The sequence below is a fragment of the Rhamphochromis sp. 'chilingali' genome, assembly GCF_963969265.1.
Source record: "Rhamphochromis sp. 'chilingali' genome assembly, chromosome: 9".
NCBI classification, from domain to species: Eukaryota; Metazoa; Chordata; class Actinopteri; order Cichliformes; family Cichlidae; genus Rhamphochromis; species Rhamphochromis sp. 'chilingali'.
Window position 1 is genome coordinate 7,392,732 of NC_137936.1, and position 27,173 is coordinate 7,419,904.

The 27,173-nt window shown below is 40.1% G+C and overlaps 1 protein-coding gene across 11 annotated transcripts in view; it reads right to left on the reverse strand.

Moving 5' to 3' along the window:
• Positions 1-12,361: 12,361 nt before the first annotated feature.
• The window catches only part of chl1b (cell adhesion molecule L1-like b), a 76,707-nt gene continuing 61,895 nt past the window's right edge, over positions 12,362-27,173 (reverse strand). For 6 of the 11 annotated variants that reach the window (XM_080892642.1, XM_080892640.1, XM_080892634.1 and 3 more), the window contains 7 exons: positions 23,434-23,613; positions 22,200-22,229; positions 21,340-21,411; positions 18,625-18,786; positions 18,113-18,244; positions 16,629-16,701; positions 12,362-14,217 (listed from right to left, as the gene is read on the reverse strand). In XM_080892642.1, the coding sequence (XP_080748768.1) occupies positions 14,013-14,217; positions 16,629-16,701; positions 18,113-18,244; positions 18,625-18,786; positions 21,340-21,411; positions 22,200-22,229; positions 23,434-23,613 (854 nt within the window). In that variant the 3' untranslated portion in view covers positions 12,362-14,012. The remainder of the gene's footprint in view (positions 14,218-16,628; positions 16,702-18,112; positions 18,245-18,624; positions 18,787-21,339; positions 21,412-22,199; positions 22,230-23,433; positions 23,614-27,173) is intronic. The other 5 variants (XM_080892636.1, XM_080892635.1, XM_080892641.1 and 2 more) reach the window with 4 other exon arrangements.

A 27,173-nucleotide genomic window follows, 5' to 3' on the forward strand; every position in this document is an offset into this window, starting at 1 on the left:
AGGAGGCAACGATAAAAGTGAATTTTATCAGTGAGTCGAGAGATGGCTAAACCATTTTATTCTATCAAAAACAAACTCAGAAGCAGAACTTGTATGCTAATGAAAAAAAGATAAGCCAAATAATCAAACACACTCCTTTCCACCAAGTAAACAGCCACACAAACGCTGCTGGCATCTCTCGCTCAGCTACCACTGAGCGGTCCCTGATGACTGAGTAGAGTTAGCTGTGTGCAAACCACCAGCTTCACAGGAAAATGACACAAGAAAGAAAGAGAGAGAGAAACACCATCGATGCCACCCCCCACCCCCGGAAAAAAAAATCCACAGTAGGCCTAACAGGCCTATGAAAATTCACTTATACTCACTGGGATGTATTTGAACCTGTCCGAGACTTTGGAGACCGCTCACATGCAATCTGCCTAAAAGTCATCATCGTGTAGCCTAGTGGAGGTGATGCTTTGTGTAGCTCAAACACTGATTGGTTGAAAATCTGAACAGAAACGTAGCTGAATTAACCCTAAAACAAGAAAGAAGCCCAAAAATATGCTCATGAGAAACAAAGGCAAACACAGTTTGTGATGTTTGACGGAGGCTAAACTGAAGGACCTACAAGAGTACGAACATAAGCCAGAGTGGTCATGTATTTTTGACATTGTCCACTGCTGGCAGTACACACTAACAACATGTAGGCTGTCCTCGACATGATCACACCTTTAAGTGTCTTGGTAGCACCTACAGACTTGGAGCCGTAATCATGAAGTGTATAATGAGCATTTTCACAGTGGAACGGAGCAGCTTGGCTTGGAAGTGACTGCTAGTTGCTGATGTAGTTTTAATAGGCTTCATTTCACTCTATTTCATACTTGTTTCATTTACAATAGTGTGTTTGGGAACAGGAGAGAAGTAATCAGTTGTCAAGAGCTGACACTGACTGACACAAGGCATAATGGAAAGACAACACAGTGCCACGAATATACTAATTAGTGGATCACATCATCCTTACGCTTTGGGATTTTTCATGCAGGCTTCAGTCATTTTCCACAGACCATAGTTGGCAAAAAATAAAACAGAAGGAAACTTACCTAACAGGTTAGTATTTAATTAATCCAAAGAAACATCCAGACTAGACTTCCCGTAGCTTGTTTTAACTCATAGCTTTCCCATATTAGTCAACATAGTGAATATGCTTTAGTAGGTGAGCCTACTATGCTGCTCAGGAGGTGTTTGAAGGTTCTTAGGGTCCTTTATAGGCATCCAGTGAGATGCCCTGTATATGCTATAGAGAATGTATGCTGGCCATCAGATGGCAGGAAACTGCTGCTGTTGCCATCTGTTGGCTAACTCATTAACAGGCCAGTGACTCATGGCAGTTATTACAGTTACCAATCCTTAGATATTGCAATGCTACTCACACTGACATGTTTCATGTGTCAGGTTACTTAATTACCCGATGTAGATAGTAATCTGTTACATTACTTCTGTGTTGATAAGTGGCCTGAGATCCACTGCAGAAACTGCAGAAACCTAAGCCCCACTGAAAACACTGAACACTTATTTTGCTGAAGTATGAACACAAAGAGCAAAATTAGTGAAACAGAGGCCAAAGTGAACTTCACAGTGATTCTACTGTACAAACAGGCAGGTGTGGAAAAACTACAAATGTTGCAATGCTGCAAATCCAACTGCTCATCACTGTTTTAGATACAAAAAAGAGGTTAGCATAAAGCCTGTGCTGTTTAAAACTGACCTCTTTCTCTGGAGCACACTTCTCACACCACTGACCTGATTGATGCTTACTGACTACATGCTGAACGTGTTGCATCAGAGACTGCGGATTTTCTCGCTGCCATTATCTGACCAATCTGAGATGGTGTGATTGAAACTCAGCTGTCCATGACAACAACGTCAACATGTGTCCGTCTACAGGTTAGCCTTTGTCGTCGTACCCTGAGCAGTTTTAATATAACATTGCTGTTTCAGTGTATTTGCTGTGAGTGGATGCAGCAGTGGATAGCTGCTACTAGCAGTTTGTGGAGTTTGCCATTTGCTGACTTGTCCTTATCCATTCATTCAATAAAAATAATAATGTTCTTAATTTGACTCTTCAAATGTGTTTCCTGTGTCATGGCTGCAACTTCAAGTGAGCTGGTTGTGACCTGCAGTTGAAGTGCAGATAAGTGAGTTGCCTAGTACAGTAATGTGTTATAGAAAAACATGCAGAAAAATAATCTGATTACGATTACATCTTATAGAGCTTTGTGTTTCATCAAGTACTTGTGCTACTATACTCCAAAATCACTCTGTGTTTTCATTCTTCCAAAATCTAAATAAACACATCTGAAATGCCATAACAGCCATCTTTTTGAAGAATAAGGTGTCGCCTTGCTTGCAGCACAAAGCAAGGCATGGTCACATGGCTGCAGATAAATGGAGAAGTGAGGTCAAGCATGAGATCCACCTGGATCCAAAGAGGCCAGTGCTTCACTCCTCTGACCTGGCTGTGTTGGGATGCATCCAGGTAGATGCAGAGCTATCTGAGATGTTCTAATACAAGCCCTTCTGCCTGCCTCTCCTGGGTACCCTGCTACCTTTGCCCCGCCACGTGTTCCCCCCGTAGCCTACATTTCCAAAACGGTGCCACGCAAGCCCACATTCAACATCTGTCTGTGCTAGATATGTCAGTCTGCACCGGGCCCTCTCACAGCACCACCGCAAACGCCGAGAGGAAATTCATGCACTCCAGGCTTCCCACACCTCTCCACTAAATTATCACATCCCCAGAAAGACAGTGGCATGCTGCCTGAGAGTTTGGATTACGTATCATCAAGTGCTGGGCCCAGACAGTTGACATTTCTGTGTAATCATCATTACTCTCACAACTGCTTCTCAAGTAGGGTCACAAGGTAGCCAGCGCTGAAGTGTCATACAATAAATGCTATGTAAATGCTTGAATGTTCAAAACGTTTCTTGTCTGAAGAAGTGCATACTCAGATGACTGTATAGTGAAGCTCTAAAGATGTGGAGAAACCTTGGCGATGAAGCAGACGGGCTGAAACGGTGAGGATCGTGTTTATTTCCATTTTTTCATATTTATATCCTGTTCATAGCCTGTACATACTTATAGTTATAGCATATTCATAACATACTTCATACCGTGTACATACTACATACCACAATAGACCCATTTCTGTAATATACTTTCATATCTATATTATTGCTAATATATATTGTAATATATCTATATTATGGCACTTCTGGATGGATGCAAACTGCATTTCGTTGCCCTGTACCTGTGCATGTGCAATGACAATAAAGTTGAATTCTATTCTATTCTATAATTAAAATCCTCATAATGAACAGTGGCTGGAGGTGTTTGAGAAATTCCTTCTGGTCTTGCTGTAGCTTTTTTAACATTATAGTTTCATACTCTGCTAAAAACTTTACTGTGCAGTTTCCTGGTGATGTCCACCGTGTTAGCCGCCACAAAACATGTATTCAAGGGTGACTTCACAGATTTTAGATTCAACTTTTGGTTACCCAGTTTTATATAATAGTCACCGACCCTGGATCCAGCAAAAAGTCCCAGACCATCACGCTGATGCCACACACTGTGGAACCATCCTTTCACCTACTCGACGGCTCACAAAGATCCTGTGTGATGAACCGAAGATTTTGATTCATCCATAACACCTTCTTCCAGTCTTCAGTAGTCCAATGGCGTTGTTTCATGGCCCAGGCAAGCCAAGTCTTATTCTGAAATCTTAACAAAGGCTTTCTTCCTGCAACTCGTCCTGTCAAACCTGCAGCTCGAAGTCTTCTCTTCACAGCTGAAACTGAGACTTGCTACTACGACCACTATGAAGCTGTGCTTGAAGCTGTTGTCCTGTCGCCTATCACACAAGCTGTTAACTCTCAGAAACTTGTCCTCTGATTCAGTTGAGGCTTTGGGTCTGCCAGACCTCTTCCTGTCAGAGTTTCCCAGTTTCTGAGTCTTTGATGGTGAAGGAACTGTGCTCACTGACACCTTGAATTTCTTTGCAATTTCTCTGTAGAAAAGACCTACATTTTATGTGTTATGATGGTCTGTCTCTCTTCCACTGTTAATTGGTTTTTTCTAACCATTTTATATCAATACAATTCATTCTGCAGTACAATACTGTTCAACTGATGCTCACGAGGGTATGATACCACAGTGTGTTCCAACTTTTATGTGTTTTTATGCAGACAGAGGGGGTTGTAAGTATTCCAGAAAAGTTGAAGTACCTGTAGGAATTGGTAGCACCAGCTTTCAAGGCTTGATCAACCTTCATTGCTGTAGAACAGTTTTATAATGTCAACCCATTTTGTTTTCCCCGAAAAGGTATTTTTGTATAATTCTGAAATGTACATTATGTATCTGCAAGTCATGTCCTTGCAGATACTATTCACATAGGACAAAAATACTATTCAATAGGAATAGTAGTCAGCAAAGACCTGATACAGGAAGAGATCTGGCCCTTTAGCTGATCCATCTATTGTTCATTCAAAAATCAGAAATGCTTGCAGTTGAAGGGTGGATGTGAAGAAACCGTTCTGATGAAAGGGAAACGAGGAGGGAAATGAATAAAAAATGGAAATTTGTGGTTTAAAACATAAACAATACATATAGAGGAGCAGTGAGTGTTTGCAGCCGTCTGTAAAACACGGTCATGAATTGGGGCTGCATTTTCAGCCAGTGGTGCTGGAGATCTTATCAAATTTATAGAATTATGAAAACATAAAAGTACCATCAGATTTTGATCCACCATGACTGTACCAGTCAGATGCTTATATCCAAGATCTAATTGGCAAATCTTCATTGTCATTGTGGCAGAAATCCAAAACACACTGCCAAAGCAGTAAAAGCATACCTAGAAAAACACAAGTAGAAAACCGTCAGTCATCAATTGGCCTCCTCAGAAGCCCGGAGCTCAACATTAATGAAGCGGCGTGGAATCATCTCGGCAGAGAACAGAACAAAAGTCCACCAGCATCCAAAGAAGAGCTTTCAATGTCCTGAAGAAGAAGACAGGAGAAAAAAATGACTAGGAGCATTCAGGCTGCGCGACAGACAAATATTTATTTTAAGCCTTGTTAGAAAAACAGCTTTTGCCTTCTATAGTATATTTGCATGTATATTTACACATTAGGATAATTCACCGAACCTGTTTACCATTTCCCAGGCTAAATATAAGAAATGGTGAGTGGCTGGCATCAGGTGATACTTTTTCAAATATTGGGTTAGTATAAAAGTCCAATTCTGTCCCTACAAGAAAGTACTTCCTATGGCTATTGGATCTCAAGTTAACTATGTCAAGGGCTAAAAACATACGTATGTTCAGAAGCTGTGAAAGGTACCTACTTTAGCAATATTTATAGAGCAACATTTATATTTGTTGATAAACTAAGCTGCAAAACTGCCACCAGAAGATCAACACTGGTCTCTGTAATGTACAAACCACAAGGGTATGAGTCAGCATGGTCTTATTTCAGAAAGTATCACCCCACTGACAAGACATTGTATCCCTAAAGATATAATAAGGTACTTTAATTTCTGAGTGTGTAGCATGTGGCTGTGTTATCACCTCCCCGCTAATTGGAGCCAGTGTTTCCTTTGCTTTGGTGATGTCAGCCTTACAGCATTGTTTCGGGGAACTTAGGGGGGAAATTTATATCGAAGGATAAAAGAGTCCATTTTTCCTCTTTACTTAATGTGCTTTTTTTTCTAGCACAAGACCTTCGAGGCAATTCTGACGTTCATTTGAGACTTGTATTATTTATAGAGATGGCACGATACCACTTTTTTATGTCCGATACCGATACCGATATCATAAATTTGGATATCTGCCGATACCGATATGAATCCGATATAATGTTTTTTAATCAACAAAACTGTTTTTTTTAAATATCTTGCTGAATTTTGTATAAGTTCATACTCAAGTTTAAAACAACAACTACACTAAAGCTATTCTGTTATACCTGTATGCAAAAAAAAATGTTTCATAGTTCAGCAATACTGATCAATCTAATAAACTTAAACCTGCACCATCCTCCCTATTCTGGTATTTTAAAGAGTACTTAGCGTGAATATTAAGCAACCTAACTAATAGGGTTCCAACTCCCAGCAACAACAAAAATAAATAAATAAAAAATAGGGAACCACCCCTCACGCTCCACCTCATGATGCTTAATCGACGTAATCAACCTTAATTTGATGCAGTGTGAAAAAAAATGCACAGAAATCAATTATTTTTCAAGAAATATTAAATAGATTCAACATCTTTCTTCAGCAAAATTGCAGACTGCACAGATGGTACCTTCCCAAAGGAAAAAGTACTATAGCTTACTAGGGTATATATATTACCGTAGACTTAATAGTTACTATATACAGTAATGGACTTCTATTCCTTTTACATCAAATTAAAACTTTGGGTGTAAGATTCGGATAATTATTTATTAAAAGCTAGACATTTTAAATGAGAATAAAGAAAAGTGTGTCTTTGTGCCCCCTTTTCCCTGTTCATGCCCTATCGGCCCCCCTGGCTAAACTTTGCTAGATCCGCCCCTGCACAGTTACCAGCCGTCAGCTACGTAGAAAAAGATCCTGGTGTAGAAAGTAATATTAAATACATTCTAACAACAGCTGATCAAGCTTAAACGTGCTGCTGTTGTTCAGCCGCTGGTTTCCTCTTTCTGGTGCAAAGTGGGCCAAAAGCAAACAAGAGAGACGGACTCGCGACAGAAAAGCCGATCAGCTGATCGTTAAGCAGTTTCATGATTGAAGTAGCAGCCGGAGAGCGAGAGGCAGTCGCTCCATATATCGCTTGATAAGCTTAACGCAGGAATGCTTTACAAACATTCAGAGATGGACTTACACACTTGCTTTACTTCTCTCGGGATAACTTTGTCGGAGATGAAATGCCGGGTTGCTAGCGAAGCTATCCAGACCACCGACAGGTCCCGCATGCCACAGCCGCTCTATCACGTGATGCATACTGCTCCGACGTGCTAACGTTCTGAGGTGAGTTACGGCGTGTTGCAAGTTTTGTGAGGTGCTTTCGTGATATTTAATGGATCGGATTACATTTTTTATTTTTCTCCGATATCCGATCCAGTAATTTAGGTCAGTATCGGACCGATACCGATACATAATATCGGATCGGTCCATCTCTAATTATTTATAACTTTGATTTAGATGAAACACTGTTGGAGTGCTTTGTCTGGTGAAAAAAAGGCTCTCTCACATCACTGCAGCTCTTAAAACTCCACCTTGTGGTTTAAGTCATTGACCCTCCCTCTCCTCTATTCATCGTTCAACAAATGGCGATGCCCGGAGAGAGGCTTGCCTCTATTCCCTGCTGCGCTTTCCATTAGAAGTACTGACACACAATAGAGCATTTTTAAGCCTTTGACATTGCCATTGTAATGGACTGGGGTCATGGCATGATATGTAGGATGTAATGCATAAAACGCTGGTTAAGTACACACTGCTGTTCTTTATGGCTTTCAAATTATAGGGAAATCTTTTCACCTTTGTCCAAGGTGCTGCACAGGAGTTCACATGAATTCATTATCCTCGAGTTAATCATGTGACCCCGTGACCCAGCGCACACAGCGCAGGGATACTCATTCATATATAGCAGACCCAAGGCTCAATGACAAAGCAACATTTATTGGAAAAGCTGTAAATTGAAAAACACACAGTCAGAGGAACGTCGGCGCTAGTGTCACTGCTGTTACCAAGTGAATTCACTATATGGATTTCAGACTGCTCTGTGGCTATTTCATACTACGTGATCTTCACAGGTTGTTTTTTGACACAGCTTAGCATAAAGACTAGAATTGGACCGGTCTGTTACTGAACTACCGCTTGAAGCTCTGTGCTGGTGCCTTATTACCTTATTTGGTAAGGTTAACCTGTAATTCACTATGATAAAAACTAGAACTCTAATTCTGAGTAGCCTGAAAAAAGAAATGAATATTTACCAGAGAAATGGAATGGCCAATTCTTTAACCACAACTTGAATACAGCTGAATGTTGAACCACAGAAGGGCACCCATCTGTCACTTATAGCAGTGACTCCCCTCAGCTATGTATGACTTTAAGCTTTCAATAACATATTTGCTGAATGTTCCTCAAAAGTTAAACGAATATGAGCTGTATATGTTTAAAACACACTGATAAATAACATCTTAAATGCACATTCATCATGTCAAAAATGAGAGATATGGATCGGTTGATTAACATATGCTGACTGTATTTCTTTCAGGCTAGGAGGAGAGAGCAGAGGAGAGGAAGAGCGCGGCAGATTGATGAGACTCCATAAGAGCAGGAAAGGTGAAGAAGAGGCAGACAGAAGTGACGGAGTTTAAAAGGGGCCAAGATCGTAGAATAGAAGCAGGAGCTCTGAGACCAGGGTTGGTAAAGCTCAAAACTGAACTAAATCATTTACGTGTCAGCATACAATCTCACAAATGACTGCTTCACCAACATCTTGCTTTTATGTATTTTTTTCTGAGGTTCTACGGCTGCTGCTTAAAAAAAAAACATCAACAAAGGTGAAGAACACACTTTTTAATTTCAGCATCAACCTGATTTGACCTTAAGGTACCCCGGTGTCTGACATTTTCCATAAAAAGAACATTTTGGTAAGGTTCATGGAAAGTTCAGGGTTTTGGATAAAACTTGTAATTTTAATTAAATATTATAAAAAATCACATAAAAAATGAACACTAAGGGTATGGAATCGACAAGACTAAAATACATTTAAGAGGAAATACTAAATTATTGGAACCATAAGTGGATGTTTATTATAATGTTTCCGGTAATAATATCTTGGGTAACTATGACAACTCTTAGATCTAATGCGTCTAAGCCCAGTGCTCAAGAGAAATGCTGAATTTTAGATAATAGGAGAAAAACCAGTGGGCATTAAGCTGTCGACAGAAGCAATACAGATAAATATAATGTACCTAGATGGAACCGAAAAGTGCTTTTCAAACTTTCCATGATCATTTTGCGTCTTTTCCCCTCAGTGAAGCAGTCACAGTTAGAATCTGCTGTGCAGTAATTGATCCAAAGTAGCCTCAGCTGCAGGTTTCTAAGTAGCAATGGTATAAACTATCAAACTGCTGCTTTCAAACAGCAGGGAGAATCCTGACAATTAGAATCAAATTTGTTGATTTTCCAGATTGAGTGTCACAAGAAGGCAGACATCTGAACCATAAATGGACATTTACACAACTCACTCAAATGTGATTATGTGTAATGTTTCTGTTGCTCTCTTGCCTCACATATAAATAACAAATAAAGATTAAAAATCAGAAGCATCTCCAGCCACAAATTCCAGAGTTATAGTTATACTTGCACCATCTATAAAATTCAATTCACTGTGAATGCAAGCATTGTATATGCACAGTTTTCCTGCATATACAATACCTGCATGACTTGCTAATACTCAGAGGAAAACCTCTGAGTATCCTCTATTCACATCTATAAAGGGGATTCATAATGTGTATGGGGCTGGGGCAGAGATATCATCATGCAAATGCACTACTAACATTTAAAAATAGGTGTCTGCTATCTATCATGCAGTGATTGTGAGACTGATGAAATTGACATTTTTCACATGCTCTCCTAGCACATGTCCATTTCCTCATGCAATGGAAAACAAATTCCTAACTGATATCATCAGCACTTGTAGCAGAGGTGTGGACTCGAGTCACATGACTTGGACTCGAGTCAGACTCAAGTCATTAATTTTATGACTTTAGACTTGACTTGAAAAAATGTTCTAAGACTTGTGACTTGACTTGGACTTTTACACCAATGACCTGGGACTTGAATTGGACTTGAACCGGTTTACTTGAAAAGACTTGATATTTCACCCCAAATATAAAATTTAACATGCATATTATATAGAGATTGAAAATGTGACGTCATTCAGGGGTAAAACCGCAAAGGATTCTGGGAACTCGTGGCAAGAGGTACTAGCACACGCAGGCTTTCAATTAAAATCAGTTATACAGCGATAAAAAGAAACACAAAAATGTCAAGAAGCTGTTGTATTATTAACTGCAATAGCCGGTCGCATGACAGCCACGGGAAGCCGACGGGTAAAGAGATCGGTTGTTATCGGATTACGTCGTTGAAGAGAAATTGTTCGAGCCATGTTTCCGAAGTAACAAAGACGGCCTGGATTGCAGCCATTCAAAGACCAAATATAATGTCTCAGAACCCTCCAGCTCACAGGTTAGTCTGCTCCAAGCATTTCCACAAAGGTCAGTTTGCTGTTGTAGTTAATGCGTCATTTTTCTTAACATAATTGGTGATATAGGTTACAAGCAAGTCTGGCGCTGAACAGAAATTGTCGCGCTATGCTCCTTTATTTATTGTGCATAAATAGTAAATTGTCCTGACACAATATTGCGTTTCGCTTCTGTTATTATGGTACACTGACAAAAACATATACTTTTATTCACAGGATAAAACAGTTGTTTTGTATCACTAATTGTCCAGTACGATTACAGCATACAGTATTGTTGTCACTGCTACATTTCTGTGATGGGTACCAGAAATTATTTCCACTACTAATTAATTACCGTTGAGCTCAAAGATCCTATTAATAAACGGTTAATGAATGTGTATTTATGAAGACGATTTGTGAGACTGGTAAACTTATGATACGTACGATGGTCTTTCGTTCTACACGGTGCAGTTCAAGGTCCTGTACCCATCCGTCGGTAAACTGTACCTGGGCTTGTTGCAGTGACCGGAAGTTACTAAACTTCATGAGTGTATGCACTCACTCCAAGAACCGTATGATTATAAATATGCATATAAATATGCTACAATGAGATAGCTGACTTCATCTAACTAGCAAATGTTGTCCAGGCTACGTTGGTGATGCAGTTTTTTTTGTGTATGATATTTTTGTCATGCGATTTTAAAGCTGGTCCTACAACCGCATCCAAGAATAACATGCAGCTTATCTCAGAACTGTCGGTGAAAATTATTCTTGGAGCTAAGTTTAATTGAGCTGCATTTTAAAGAGGTGCAATTTCACAATTTGTGTATATTTTCTAAGTTCACTATTTTGTCATGTGTTGAGAAAAACACAGATTTAAAAATTACATGGTCTAATATTTACATTTAGCATAACTGCAACATTATTTTTTTCATTTTTTTTTTTTAAAGACTCGAAAGGACTTGAAATTCAAAGTTTAAGACTTGTGACTTGACTCGGACTTTTACACCAGTGACTTGAGACTCGACTCTGACTTGCCTGACATTACTTGAGACTTGACTTGAGACTTGAGGATAAAGACTTGAGACTTACTTGAGACTTGCAAAACAATGACTTGGTCCCACCTCTGACTTGTAGCACACATGGACACGGCGGAGCAGACTTATTCAGACCAATCAGGTGAAAGTGAGAAGTGTCTACAAATTGTAATGTAAAATTACAGTTTCCCACACAGTATAAATAGTACAAAAATAAAGTGTCCCATATTTGTGCTGGTATGTGCGCATATACTGTTGCCTAGCAATTATGTGCAAGCATCTCAGGTTATGTTGCAATGCAAATTTCTAATAACTACAGGAAATAATTCAGTAACGCAAACGTTAGTCACGGAGTTCCACATGGTTCTGTGCTGGCTCCATTACTCTTTACATTGTACATGCTTCCCTTAGGCAGTGTTTTCAATATATCAATTGAAATTAGCATTTGTGTGTCGCATAAACTTGTGAAAAACCTTCAATGTTGCACCAAGCTGATAGATTCCAAGTGTTTGTAGCCTACAGTGTTTTGGTAAGCAATGTCTCTAATAGGAATTTCTGTTTTTCACTAGCTGTGATGCAATTCGCCTTTCTCTCCAGAGAGCAGTGTTCTTCTGTTGCACAATTAAGCTCTGTAAATAGCTCACCCAACATTGATTGCGTGTGTACAGACACATCCAGCTGTTCATATTGTTTCCAGAGTCGAGGACCTTCGGGATGGCTACCAAAGGGTCCATTACCAACACCTGAAGGTTGCACGTGTGAAAACCGCAGCCGCTCAGCGCCGCAGTTAAAGCAAACCTGGCTGAGTGATGACAGAGTATTTGAGGCAGATGCGAGCCACACAGTGAGAGTCCTCACACTGACACTCTCCACTCCCTGCTATCAACCATCAGACATGATTACAGCTCCCGCTTCTTGATCCAGTGCCTGGCTGAGCCCACTGCTTTGATTTCTCGAGATTCTCTCCTACAGCCGAAGTAATCTAACAAGATGCTCGACTCAGACAGAGACTTGACCCTGGTGTGGTATTTGTTAAAGTCATGCTACAAATGGGAACAATTTGTCAGACATCTTTTACTTTATTCAGATTGAATGAGGACATTTCACAAGGTAGTTCTTTCTCTCAGCTCATATTTTACTGATGGCTGGAGGTAAAGGCAGAGACTTCAGTCAGGAATTCGTCTGCAGGGACCTACAAATAGTACCGCAGGTAGCGAAAACATTAATAATCTCCTGCCAGTGATGGCTGCGACCAGACAGACAGTCAGACTATTACCCAGATGTAGGAAAGTAAAGCAATTTAATAACATTGAAAAACACCAATTAACATTTATAACATGCAATGCAATGAGTGAACTTTTACAAAACACTGCAGTTTTCCCGATCAGGTTGCTAATGTTAATGAACAACAGAAGTGATTCTGTTTTGGAGTGGCAGCATACTCAAAGTAGGGCTTAACAAAACCAATATAACACTTTACTATAGCACACTGAATTACCGGTGCAGGTGGATGGCAAATATTAAAACCAGACTGAGTAATCTGATTGACAAAAAGAAGCCTGTAATCCATTGCAGGTACTTCTGACAGTGACATAGCGATGCCACAGCTTCCATTTGCAGGATACAAATAAAAAAAATAAAATAAAAAACCTTAGCTTTTGTTGATATTTTTTCATCATCTCTAAAAAATAATTGACATTGTATTACTAATTTAATAAAGTAGCAATGTAAAAAGGAACAGGCCCTCACTAATGAAAAGATCAACACATCCTTCATGTTTGTACCATATTGCATTCCTAAGTTTTTCTTTGTATGCTAGGGCTACTTCTTTTCCCTATCTCAGCTTTATTTTTAACAAACTGACAATAAATTGTATTGATCTGCTCATTCTTGGTTTGTAAAACTCAACACACTGGTGGTTAAATCCAATTTAATCAAGACTGGGTTATGCGTATAGTTATTTAATGATATCAACCTGTAATAGATTACATTTCTGAAACTTTTTACCCCAAATCTGCTGAAGCACCGCTTGGCTGTTACAGTAAATGTGTGATTTAAACTAACAGCTCAAATGTTTCTAAACAAGGTACAACTAAATAATATATCCTAACATCACAAGGAGATTCAGGAGCAGGAAGTGGTCTTTATAATATGCAATGATATGTGAACTGTCTTATTATTCTGTCAGGTATAAAACCACTGGAAAAAAATAAGTTAATAAGCAAACCTTTATACACATCTTACATCATATTCAATGAATCCATTTCAAATATAAAAGGTCAGTAATATACGTTCCAATTGAAAAAATATCAACTTGATATCCCCACTTTGTCTGTGGCCTGCTACAAGGTGACACCAGAGGCGAAGCTGCATATAACGATGCACAGCGGAGAGGGGAGTACAAAGAGTACTGCAGCTGAAGGAAAGGAAATAAAAACAAAGCCCTCTAAAATTTTGAGTAATAATAATTATAAAAAAAAAGACACTCCACACATACAATATACACTATATATACACCGTATTTAGTAATGGTCATTCTGTCGCAACTTAACAAAACAGAGCTGTATAAAATGAGAATGGCAGTGTGCACTTGGCAACGACACATTACGTTTGACACAGAACTTGCGCTCCGCATGAATAATGTCTGTTTCCTGTTTTTCTTTTTTTGTTCCGACAGCTTTCGTGGAAACTGGGTGGCCCGTTCTGCTCCTCATGCCGGGGTCTGAATGGTGGCTTTGATCTCAGCGGACGCCCTCTTCTCCTTCCGCCCGGCGTACTCGCCGATAAAGGAGCCGTCTTCGTTGAACTGCGCGTCCTCATCGCCGTAGTCCACCAGGCTGTCCCCGCTTTCCACTGCTTTGATCTCCCTGCTCAGCGAGTGTTGGCTGCCCTTCAGTGGCTTCTCGTCGTTGTCGCTGCGAGAGAAGCACAGTGGATTTAGAAGCACCTCATTTCACCCATGGCTTCACTCTGTAGCTTGTTGGAGAGGACGGGGCTGCTGCCTCTACAGTGAGCCTCTGTGATTGACATTATCCTTTACCTCTGGTTGACCAATGGTTTATAATCACAAAGATGCACGTGTTGAAACAAAATTAAAACATGAGCATACGCGCCTCATTTGATCAAGTGCCAACTGGAGAGCAAATGAGATATTAGGAGGTGCATTAAACTGGTGCTGGTGAGGCTACACACATGCTGTGGTCTTGTAATGCAAGACAACAGTGAAACGATTACAAAGGATGTACTGTGTAATATTGTCATGGGAATTCTGCTGACAGAGCTTTTGACATCAACTACAGGAGCACGGTGGACCAGCTAGCTTTTCATGAATTCAACCATAGCCTGATTCTAAGGAGATTATGGACCAAACTTTAACCAAACTTCATGAAACGTGATTGGCCAAATGAAGAAGCCATTACATTTTTGGGACAGGACAGAGCATTAGATTTAGCAGAGGATGTGAATAGTTTCTGAGAGCAGAAAATGATAGATATGCTCGATAAATATAGATGTCGAGACAAAAACTGATGACTTTTAGCTCAGTAAAGTGAATAGCAGCCACCTTATTAAAAACTTGAAACTTTGGTTGGGGCCATTTTCTGTCTGTCCTAGATTACAGTGACGTGATTTACAGCAGAGAGCAGACTTGGCACTCAGTGACTTGAGTAGAAATCAATGGGAGTATTCTAAAATGCCTCTGCCATCTAAGAGCCAATCACCAGCCAAACTGGGAAACATTAGAGTCATGCTGCTGCACTGTTGCATACGCTCAGCTGAAGTACAGTTCAGTGGTGCCAGGGAGATTTAATCTTTATCATCCAAGTTTGTTTTTTATCATTGAACAGATCCAGGTTAGGTTTACTTCATCAATCAAGTTTGGGCTCTTTCTCCATTTATTTAGATGGACCTCCAAAATAACTGTCCACATAACAGGCATTGCCAATACATGCTTTTACAGGAGCGTTGCTTATAGACATGCTCAACTTGAGTCCCTCTTTATCCTTTATTATTTATAGTCTTCATCATTGCATCTTCCATGAAAACGTTGGGTAATCAAAGATGATACGGACGTGTTACTGTTTATCTGTAAGATTCTCACCGCTTCTGTGCTAAACCAGCGCACTGGGCCACACTGCACTCTAAAAATGAATTTATCATAAATCACAAATTAATAATCACAAACCACCAAATGTTTGTACCTGTGTCATTCGTGTCCTTGTTTCCTTCACTCATAGAGTTTTGTTTTGTTGGGTTATTTTTTAAAAAATTTTTTAAATCATTTGTACCCGTTCCATTTAAACTGCTGTTCGGCACCAATCTTTCCATAATGAAATAAATTAATATCTCATTATCAACACTCACCCACATCTGAGATTATATATTGTGGTTACTGACCTCATTATTTCCTGCCTGAGGCCAGTGCCTTTCTGTAGTCTTGTGGTCACTGTGAGGTTGAAGGTTAACTAGCACTTAATTTAGCTGAGCAGTACCAGCTTCAGCTTTGACTCAAACTGTGTGCTAAGCTAACAGTTTCTTTATTTTTCACTCCAAACTGTTGTATTAATCTTCTCATCTAAGTACCTGCAAGAAAGTAAACTAGCACATTTCTAGTTTATTCTTTGGACTAGTTAAGTAAACACAGCCAATCAGTGAAAAGCCGGGCCACCTAGCTCCTGAAGCGAACATGACAAAGTCTAAATGCTGTCACACTGAGCCACTTTTGACTTCATCATATCAGCAGTTGTTGTGCTGTGCAGATCCCACTGATTGGAGAATTACACTGGGACTCATACTGCGTTAGACTGTTATGAATTGGACCACTAAAGGATTAATGAAACGTGCCCCGATATTACTGCCCTGGAGATGAACTGCTTTCAATTACACTGATTGGTTTTAGTGTCCTGCTGTGTGCCGGGCAGCTCGCGTTTGACTCCATCCGGACAGAAAATGGCAACTTGTGAACGGTGCCGTGGCTCCCTTTATGATGCAATCTGTCACAACACACCAACACAACACCGTATCTATGATCACAACCTCCTATGAAGGGATGCTACTACTCTGACAACATTGACGTGTAAACAGCTTACTGCTGTTTATCACATACTTTCCAGTTACTCAGTCCATCAAATTTCTTCAGCTGAAGAAGTGTGAGGCTCCATGGTAACCTCACGCGTGCTGGGGTGTCTTTTCAGTGAGAGGAAAAGCGCAAAAAAAACATTACTGAGAGGAGAAGATGGATAAGACCGCTAATACAGGAGAAATTCGTTGGCAATTACGCGTGAATTGCAGCGAGGTGATGAAACGGCGCTCTGAGGGTGACACTTACCTGTATTCACAGAATGTGTCGTCATTCATGCCCTGCGACTCCACGTCTGGGTGAAGGTCTTCTTTTTCTTTTACTGCTCACAAAATAAAGAGGAGATATCAGCCATTTCCTCAAGAGATGACTGGCAGTGAAGATCACTGCGTCCCCCGACTGTTAACATTATCTGAATAAGTTTGAGTGTCAGTCCCTAATTCCCCACACTTACTCACCAATGATCAATGCAAGCTTTAGATAAAATTTTGCTTATATATATATATATATATACATATATATATATATATATATATACATATATATATATATATATATATACATATATATACATATATATATATATATATATATATATATATACATATATATACATATATATATATATATACATATATATATATATATATATATATATATATATATATATATATATACATATATATACATATATACATATATATATATATATATATATATATATATATATATATATATATATATATATATATATATATATATATATATATATATATATATATATATATATATATATATATATATATATATATATATACACACACACATATATATATACACACACACATATATATATACACACACACATATATATATACACACACACATATATATATATATATATATATATATATATATATATATATATATATATATATATATATATATATATATATATATATATATATATACATATACATATATACATATATATATATATATATATATATATATATAGTGTGTGTGTGTATAAATTTCTATATTTATTGGGGTCTTTTTTTCCTTAAAGAGGAAAAAATGAAGCCTTGGTTTATGTTTTTAAATCTAAATGTTTTCCTTTTGCGAAGGAAGGGAGAAGGGAAAAAAGCACATGGCTCAGGCAAATGAAAGAAAAGGTTGTCGCTAATGAGAACTTAATGAGGAAACAAAGGACAGAGCTGCATCTCGCTCTTTATTTCTGCTGACGAGTGAAACGATCGCTGGCCAGACGACAAACCTGAAGGCCATTAGCCGTGAATAATAAAGCTGATAAGGACTCTCGTGTCCCCAGTAGGAGGACTAGTGCTGAGATACCCCAGAGCTTCTGTCACTATTCACTATGCAGCCTGTTCATGTGCAGCATTTGCATTTTGTCTCGCTGTGGGCTCTGCACTTTGTTTAGATTGTTGGCTGGAAAAATAATGCAAAATTCAAATGCTGGTCATACAGTACAAATGCTTATTTTTCTTTCAATTCAGCAGCCTATTTTATGTATAAATTTGCATTATAATGGCCGGGGAAACAAAAAAAAAGGGGAAAACTATCATCATACATATTCCGGTAATGGCTTCTGGGATGATTGATCATTTTTTTCATGTCAACAAACAACAAAATGGAACTATAATGATGCTCTGAGCAGCAATTAGTATTCAAGGAAGGTGATGAGCGTGTGTGCTTGTAAAGTGAGGACCTACCGGAATACTTCCCTCCTTTATTTCTGTTGACAAAGCAGGCGATCAACACAATGAGTGTGAGGAGAGCAATGGCGCACATCAGCCCGATAAACCAGCCCTTGGTAGATATTCCTCCGTGAATGCTGGCCAGACCTGAGGAGAACAATATTGGGTGACTTTGACTCGCCTTGGCCTTTTCATCAGGACACTTGATTGAATGTTTACATCGACGGAGCCTATCTGATGCAAAGGCAGCAGGCAGCAGGGCGCGCCGCTGATGGAAACGCTCCAATATTAATATTAAACAGCTAATCCTGCTTGTCTAATTAATCAAGTAAGGAACGCTGTACAAATGTAATTCCTTCTTAGTGAGCCAAATTAAATCCTCGTGACACCGTAAACGACCACACATCGCAGCCTGAGTCACCGTTCAAGGACACGCGAGTTGCACCTGTTCTTTTTTTCTTTAAAAGGGAGGTAAATTAGCTCTGCTTTTTTCATACTTTAAGCCATTTTTTTGTCCCCTTCCTCACCTGTTGGACCTGTAGTGATAACATCTTCAAATATACTAGAATTATAAACCCGGCTGTTAGGAATAAGGCGCACAGTGTACTCAGTCTCAGGTTCAAGGCCGTCAATGATGTGGAAAGTCTTAGAGGTGTTTAAGGCCTCTGTTATCTTCCAGTGACCCTCACCTGTGCAGAGGAGTGAATAATCAACAGTGTGTCAGTACACATGAAAACACACAACCACCTTTATCTAATGTAGAAATGGTTGAAAAGACACAAAGGTGCAGATGTGTCACCTACTGTTTCATTCTACTCTACTCATAAACCAACAGAGATTGAGCTTACGGTTGTTCATATATGTGATATAAAACTCAGCATGCTCTCCTCCAGATCTCCAGCTGATATTTGCAGAGCTGTCGCTAACAGCAGAGCTAACATTAAACAGGGTCGGGACTGACGGGGGGATAAGACGAGATGAGGAAAAGAAATGGAGAAATGGCAGAGAAGGGTTAGTAGAGGACAAAGCAGATCAAAGTGTTAGCAATCGTGTGTGTTTACAGGATAAAGGATGCTTTCTAAGGAAGAGGCAAGCGTGCTCCTTCCTAACACTAGGCATCAATTATGTCTGACAGAAGGGGACGTTGGGTCACTCTCACAACAGGACAAGAGTAATGTGGATAGGGAAATGGAACCACAGGTGGAGCCTGCAAAGCTGAATGGCAATCTACTAAAACCTGAAGAGCGATTTAACACCAAAGACTGCTGCATGATGGACATTTCACACAAGCAGAAATGAATGAAACATGGGAATGAAGTCAAGTTACCCCTATAACATGTTAATAAGACACTTTTCCCCCTGAGATTTATTATGGTTATTTCACAGTCCTGGAAGTTTTAAAGTGTTAAAAACAGTTTTTGGCCAAACCGGTGTCACTGCCTTTCTGTATTTCATCAATGAACAAACAAAAAAAATGTAATCCCAGCAGCTGAAGCCAGACAATGTTGGGCATTTTTCAAGGTAACTCAAGGTAAAGTGCAAATTATTAGAAACTCAACAAGCAGAAAAGCTTTTTCAGCTTTAATGTTGAATGAAAAAAATATTTCAGTGTTTAATTCAATTTAGTGAATTAATTCACAAAGTTTTCAGATTAATAATTAGCTTAAACAAATCCAGTTTTTATTGCTCTCTTCCTGTTAAAGGGGAGTTCTTCCTCTCCACAGTCGCCAAGTGTGTGCACATAGAGCAGTGGTCCCCAACGCCCGGTCCGTGAGTCGTTTGGTACCGGGCCGAAAGCTGAGGCTCGGGTGTGAAATTTTCAGGGTTTTTATCATTAACTCAGTTTCCGAGTCTGGGTCTTTTCCCGCGTTGTAGTTGTGTGTCTTATTTTGAAAGAAATGTTTACGCATTACCATAGTGACCAGAGAGCATTAAGGCGCAGAGAGGAAATGCTCCTCCTGAAATGTGCCAACTCTCAGTGTTGTTGGCACATTTCAGGAGGACGCTGCTAATAAAGTTACACACAGTGAATTTGCGTTTATTATTATATTTACAAAATATCACAGTTTTTGTCTTGGTCGTATCATTTTATTTTGTTGTAATTATCCGCGACACCTTAAAGGCTGGTCCGTGAAAATATTTTGTGTGTTCTAGCTTCATCTACCTCAGACATACCTATCAAGGTGATTTTATCCTTCTTATCCTCAAACAGAGAAAGAGGGAAAAACAGTAATTGATGAGCATGATTAGTATGGGAAACGTGTGCTTTGACAGCAGCTGTCTAAGCTAGTCAACAAAGCACAATCCACTTCATTTCACCACAGCAAACATGCAAATCTTCATCTGTGCCTCAAGCTCGGGTGCTTTATTTGCTCAGGTGATAATTCAGTTCACAAGAACACCTGTGTCTGGGCTGTCCATCCCAACAACTGCAAATGACACTCTCTGACTAATGTTGATGGATTAGTCACCAGCTATAGCAATTCTAGTCATTGCAAGTGTGTGATGACTTCGACTGACATAGACAATCTGAGTTAAAAATATCCAGAGGCTTGCTGCCGTGTTTTGTCACCATGTTCCTCAGCTTGCTATTACCTTCTGCAGAAAGCAGCTGCTCACCCAGCAGGGAACGAATGCCCTGGAAGATACCCCTTCAAAGTCAGAAATCTTTTTTTTTAATAAGGAGAGACCAGAAAATATTCTGATACAGGAGCTTTCAACAGCTTCCACTTATCTCAGTGTCCTGTAAATATCACCCTCCCAGTATGAGCTCATACTTCTCTGCATGGCTCAGGAGGATGTTTCTCCTTGCTGTTTTCTCTCTGTCCCCGGACCTCTTCTTGTCCCAGAGGTGTGTTGCTGTTTACCCAGTTGAAGATTACATGGAAATGTCAGGTGACTGCTGGGTCAATACACTGCCACACAGAGGGCTGAATGGGGCCCAACAAATCAATCACTTACAATTAGACATATCTGTCCTGTTCAAGTGACTGCACTCCACTGCCACACTGTGGGATCGGGATATAGATCTAGTATGCTAGATTTCCCGGTGGTGTAGCAGAGAAATGAAAGCTTACAGTACAATATGGCTACCATTTTACATTACAAACTAGTTGAAAAAAAATTCCTGAAGATGCTATCACATTATAATAGTCAATGCTCCTCTGCATTTATCCCTCAGCCTTTGCTGTCGATGCTGTACGGTTAAGGCTTTGCTGTGTCAGAAAGTGCTGTGGCTCTACCTATGGTGGAACGAGTGGGTTTGGTCACAGGGGACTTTGGAGTGCTTGGAGGTGAGGGGGAAGCTGACTTGCCTGAAAAGAAAAGACAGACCTTGTGGTTATCAATTGGGGCAAGGGCTTGAGGTGCTATCGTCTACTGTTAGCATGCATGCTGTTGTTAAGTACACTCTAAAATTAGTGACTATGCAATCTGAAACACGATCTAGAGTTTCAAAACTGTATTTCACACTTCTGAGATGTGCCTTTTCATTTTTACTCCAGTCCAAAAAAAGAAAGAAAAAGGGACGAGCTCGTGGCGTGTCTGATGCTCTTACTGCGGTTGGCTCTTAAGGCATCATTTATTACCCCAGCTTGTTGCACCGAGCCTGCCGTTGCTAGGAGAAAAGTCAATATTCGTTTACAGCTGCTAATGAGCCAAGATTAATATGAATTTATAATTAGGTTACTCATTACCAATTGTTATTAGAGAGGAAGCTGCAAAACTTTATCTAAGAAGAAGTTGACGGTTTTCTAATGAAAGGAGGCATCAGAGTGCTCTCTGCTGATGGCAAGGGCAAACAGCAGACAAGGTCAATTATGTGCAGAGAGGCTGAGTGTTTAGGGCTGCTAACTTCTGCATAGGACAAATAAAAAGTGTCCAAATGTTTGACAGTCAAGTCCCAATGATTTATTCAGCCCTACAGCAGCTACACACATCCATATTTCTAAACCTAAAAGCATGCGAGCACTACTAAAAAACAAAATGGTGAGCATGTCATACTAACATGAAAGTTATTCTATCACTATTTCAGAGCAGTTTGACGCTCTCTATATGTGTACATATGACATGCCACAGTTGCTGCATAAACAGATCTACATACTGAGGCCAACAGCAGGAGCCAAAATGGAAGCTGCAGAAAAGAAAAAAAGAAAAAAGACAGAAGGGACAAGCATTGCATGGCTAAGCAGACGTCCACATTCACAGGCACATTTATAATACACACTGCATGATCAAAGCTACATCTCAAAGCAATGCACTATTTTAGTGGCATATGTGAAAGCAAGCAGAGGACCATTAAGACAAACCCTCACACACACACGTATGCACACAGTGATGGAGGTGTTACCACAAATAGCTTTCATGCGCAGACCTTGAACCTCTCCCCCGCACATGTAATAGTCTGACAAAACTCAATACATATAAAATGAGCCATTCCTCCTGTAATCATCTCTCCGGCGTTTTTTTTCCCCACCATGCAAATAAACAACCCCTAAGAGCCAATTAAGTGTCTTTCTGTGATTGTGAGGATTCTTACAGTAAACAATAAGTAATCGCTTGCATATTAAGCACCTGTGCTGCACTTCAAAGTTGAGAGTTCTGCTTTTACATAACACAGCCTGAGTGACATACTACATTCATTTTCTTGTCCATTTGTATTGAAAGAGCCACCTGCTTATTTCTTATGACTACAGCGCATTTAGTGATACTTGCAAAAAGCTTCCTGCTTCAATCACTCGTACCACCGACCACAATCACAGGAGCTTGGCTTGAGTTTGAGCCAGATGAAGTATGGTGTGTGGACCTCGACTAATGATATGTAATTAAAAGGCAAAGATTACATGTTACAAGCTGGCTTATTATGATGACTTACCCGGCAACTCTTTCATGATTGCACAATTCAGTAATAAAAGCTTCAGTTTCCTTTCTGCTCAAAGCAATTTTCTTTCTCAGCTGATTGTTTCATAGCTCACGCTCTCTGTCCAATCAATAAGCACTTGCTCTCTCATGACAGTGACAAATGAAAACCTCCACTGCAGCCATATGAAATTGTTTATCCACAAAAATTACTTACATGGAGATATGAAAAGCTTGGCTGCTCAGGCTTATATCATATTGCACTAGTTCAATGCCACATCGAAATGGTAAAATGACTCTGTCACCTGCTTTGCTTAGCCGCGGTTCACCAGAGCAAATTGTGCTCCTCAGAGCTCCTCCGCATTCCCAATGTTCCCCCACTGAGAAAGCGCCACGCTCAACCAGCCCCACGCCCACGCAAGCTTATCCGCACACATAAAGCCCGATCGGCTCGGCTTTCTGGACCTTCAAGCACTCACTTGTTTCCAGGGTGGTGGTGCACTCGTCGCTGACGTCAGGCCCGCAGCCCACCGTGGTACAGGAGCACAGGTAGAACTTGTATTTACTCAAAGGCTCCAAGTCACGCAGGATCCACGTGGTGGTCTCAGGTTTGCTAATATCTACTGTCTGCAGTGGTCCCACTTCTTCTGTGTCATTGACTAGAAGTAAGGCAAGGAAAAAAAATACGTAAATGTAAGTATTTTGTCACAGTCACCTAACAGAAGGCAAAGGAACAACAAGGGAAAACTCTTATACTTACACTGCATTACATACACTGTAAAATATCAGGATTGTCTGCACCTACAGTGTATTAAGCATAGCCTCTATATAACATACAGACTTAGCCACTGTGACTTCACCCACTGGCTAGAGAAGTCCTGTTGTGAAGCCTCACATTGCTGTGTCTTGCTGCTGATGATCATGTGGATATTCTCAACGAGAAACCGCTCCTGTGGTAGTTATTTTAGGGTATTTTCACACCTGTGGTGTTCAAGTTCATTTAACTTGGATTCTGGTTCGTTTTACACCTTGGTGTGGTTCATTTGTGCAGACGTGAACACAGTAATCAAGACACTTTGGACGGGTTGGTCCAGAGCAGTTTGTTTATGACGTGACTGTGATCTGACCTCAATCCGACCCAATTACCAGGAGTACATTGCAGGTTCAAGGTAAAAAACTTGCCATAGCTATCCACGCTTTATATTCAGAAATGCAGCACAGATGTACAAAGGTCAGTACAGGCTAGCAACTAGTCGTGACAGAAACGTAAATTCTCCATGTTCTCCAATAGTCCAAAACACAGCACGTTCTTCCTGTATGCTGCTCATTGCATCTGGTTCATCCACCTTTAATATACAGCTTGTGGTCGCGAGAGGAATTTTCTCACTCATTTTAAATTCATACACAGTAAGGATCATACAATGTAACTATGCAGAGTCTTCATATTCGATACATGTACCATAGTAAGAACACTTGTTTCACAGATTTCAGTCCCTTGAAAACACAGCTTCCTTACCTAGTTTGTTTTTACATTTGAAGAGGTGTTTTTGCCTGACAGGCAGCATACTTTATATTAGTACTACACTCCCACATTGTTTTTTCCCATCTCCAAAAGGTGTCAGCAATTAGTTCTGCTGGAAGTACTTGTGCACGCTGTATATAGCCTGATGAAACTCAAAGAAGTTTGTGTCTTAGTGACAACATATTTGTTTAACTGCTTTACTTTTCTGATCTACTCCAGTATTTTGACACACAGTGAAATGTTTGACTGTGCCTTGTTTTTGGGGAACTCTCTAGTGGCCTTTCAAAATACTTCCAACTGACAATCACAGGACATTTCAGCTCTGCCAAAAAAAGAAAAGAAAAAGCAAATGTCACTTGTCATTTTGGTTTGTACATTTCCTGTTTGGGCTTTAAAAAAAAGAGGCAACTTGTTCTTTGCTTTTTCAGGATTAATCTCTCTATAATGTCTCCATTAACAAAAAAACAACAACCCTGAAACAAAACAAAAAAGAAAATTGTGCTCCACTAATTTATGGTTGCAATTTGTTTGAGTTTTTGGTGTGTGCTCTCTGCCTACATTGTGATGGGATCTCATTTTTCACTACGTAAAGCAGCCCAGTAGGTAGGGAGGTGGCATTCATGTTCTTTGTGACAAAAACAAACACAGCAGGTGTTGAGGTGACCTTTGCTGTGAAAGAGGTGCCACGTCTCTCAGGTAGAAGGCAACAGAAACAATGACAAGAATGTATTGGTCTGCTTCTCTTATTTGCCTGGATGCCACCCGCTGTTATCAGACATCCTGATTTGCTTTAGTTTTTTGGTTTTTTTGCTCAGTTTTATTTCCAGGGACAAAACCACTCGAATTTTAGTATATTATGCAATCAACTCTGGTACAAAAAAAGAGGCCACAAGCATCATGTTTCCACCCTGCGGTGGCATTACTTTCTCACTTTTACGGCAAAACTCGGACCTGACAGCTGGTCCGTATGATCTTATGGAGTGAACTGGCTGAAGGCTTCAGACTTTGGCGCTTCCACTAATGACAAATAACAATATTTCCAAATATTCTTCATCCTAGCGGGCCAAACACAGTTGGCCTTGAGGAGCGTGAAGCAAACCAAGACTCTCCAGCACTGAAATGTGACCTGACAGCAAGTGTGAGTTTAGCTCAAATGGGAGAAAAACAGACAGTTTTATAGCCAAGGTCATTTTTAACTCCCACTCGTGTCGATATAGCAGTTCAACGCAGTACAAACTTCACTGGAACGGTCTTAAGTGCTCAAAAATATGTGCCTATCTCAATCTGCATCACATATAATTGGAAATAAAGTGGATATTTTATGAAGCCTTGAGTGGATTTTCAGTGCATAACAGTGAAATGATCTGTGTACTCAGGATTAAAGACTTCAATATGACAAAACAGGTTGAGTATGAGCGCCCATCTGTACTTTTATGACAATCTTATCTTTGCCTTGTCAAGCTCCCTGAGAGACAGTCAGACGGGTGTTTAGCCTGTACTGACATATGATGCCCCGGGCTTTAGAGCGGGTTAACAGCTCTTTAAGGCAATGTGACTATATGCCACCCACTCAAGTTATGAGGGTGACTTTACTCAGTCTTTACATTCATACAAGCTTTAAGTGATTCAGAAAAGAACTTGATAAAAACTTGTTACTGACTGCAGGTAGAGGGAAAATGTTTATGATTTCCACATCTCCTGGTGTGTGTCCCACACAACTAGATCTTATGTTTTTCCCCTGCCGACAGTTTATTTTTTCCATTTCAAATTTGCCAGTGGTACTGCAGTGGATCCAAGAAAGTGCAGAGCAGAGTTTGAGGTTGTTTGGCTGTGCAGTTTTCAGATTGGGTATTTTAACAAAAAATTGTTATCAGTGTTTCCCCTAGAGTGGCAGATGTCCAATCTGTGAGGGGGGGGGGAGGGGATCACGCACACACATAGACACACCTGCGGCCACGTAGTGAACAGGTACACACACACGGACACATTCAGTGAGTGTATCCTTCAGGCTCTCCTCTTTTCAAATCAGCAGGTTCATGATTTAAGGGAAAGATTTAAGGGACATCTGTAAATTTGGGTTACTCTCCCTCTAAAGGGGAACTGCACTAGTTAAAGATAAAGTCACGAGCTGATATCACCATCGAAAGGCTTTATCCTAAAAACGTGTTATTTCAAAGCAGGTTAGTTTAAGTGTTTTAAACCCAGCGTCGATCCGGCTTGCGTTAAACAGTGTGTTACAACGGGGCCTCTTGTGAAACCGGTGAAATGTGAAGCTATTAAAGGCTGCTGTGAAGACGAGCATAGTCTTAAACAGCTGCGCCGTAGCTTGAGATGACTTGTGTCACTGATGATACACTGACAGCTGGCTGCATTATCCTCAACGTTTCACACATGACTTCCTTCAAGGGGACTTCAAAAAAAGAAAAAAGTCACACTTCAAAGAGTCCATCAGCTTTATTGCTGTGGCACAATGAAAACGTCCTCTCCTGAAATACTGCGTGACGCTGGGTCCTTTTTTTGTGCTGCCGCCAAATCAAACTCAATTAGCCGGGAAATGCAGCACTAAGACGTTGTTGGAAGTTAGTCATTAGCTTCGTTATGACTTTTATTTAAGGACAGCACAGTGTGTGCACATGTGGGATGTGTTCAGGGATGATGTCCCCTGGGACAGAGCTACGCTGAGGACGTTTCCTGCAG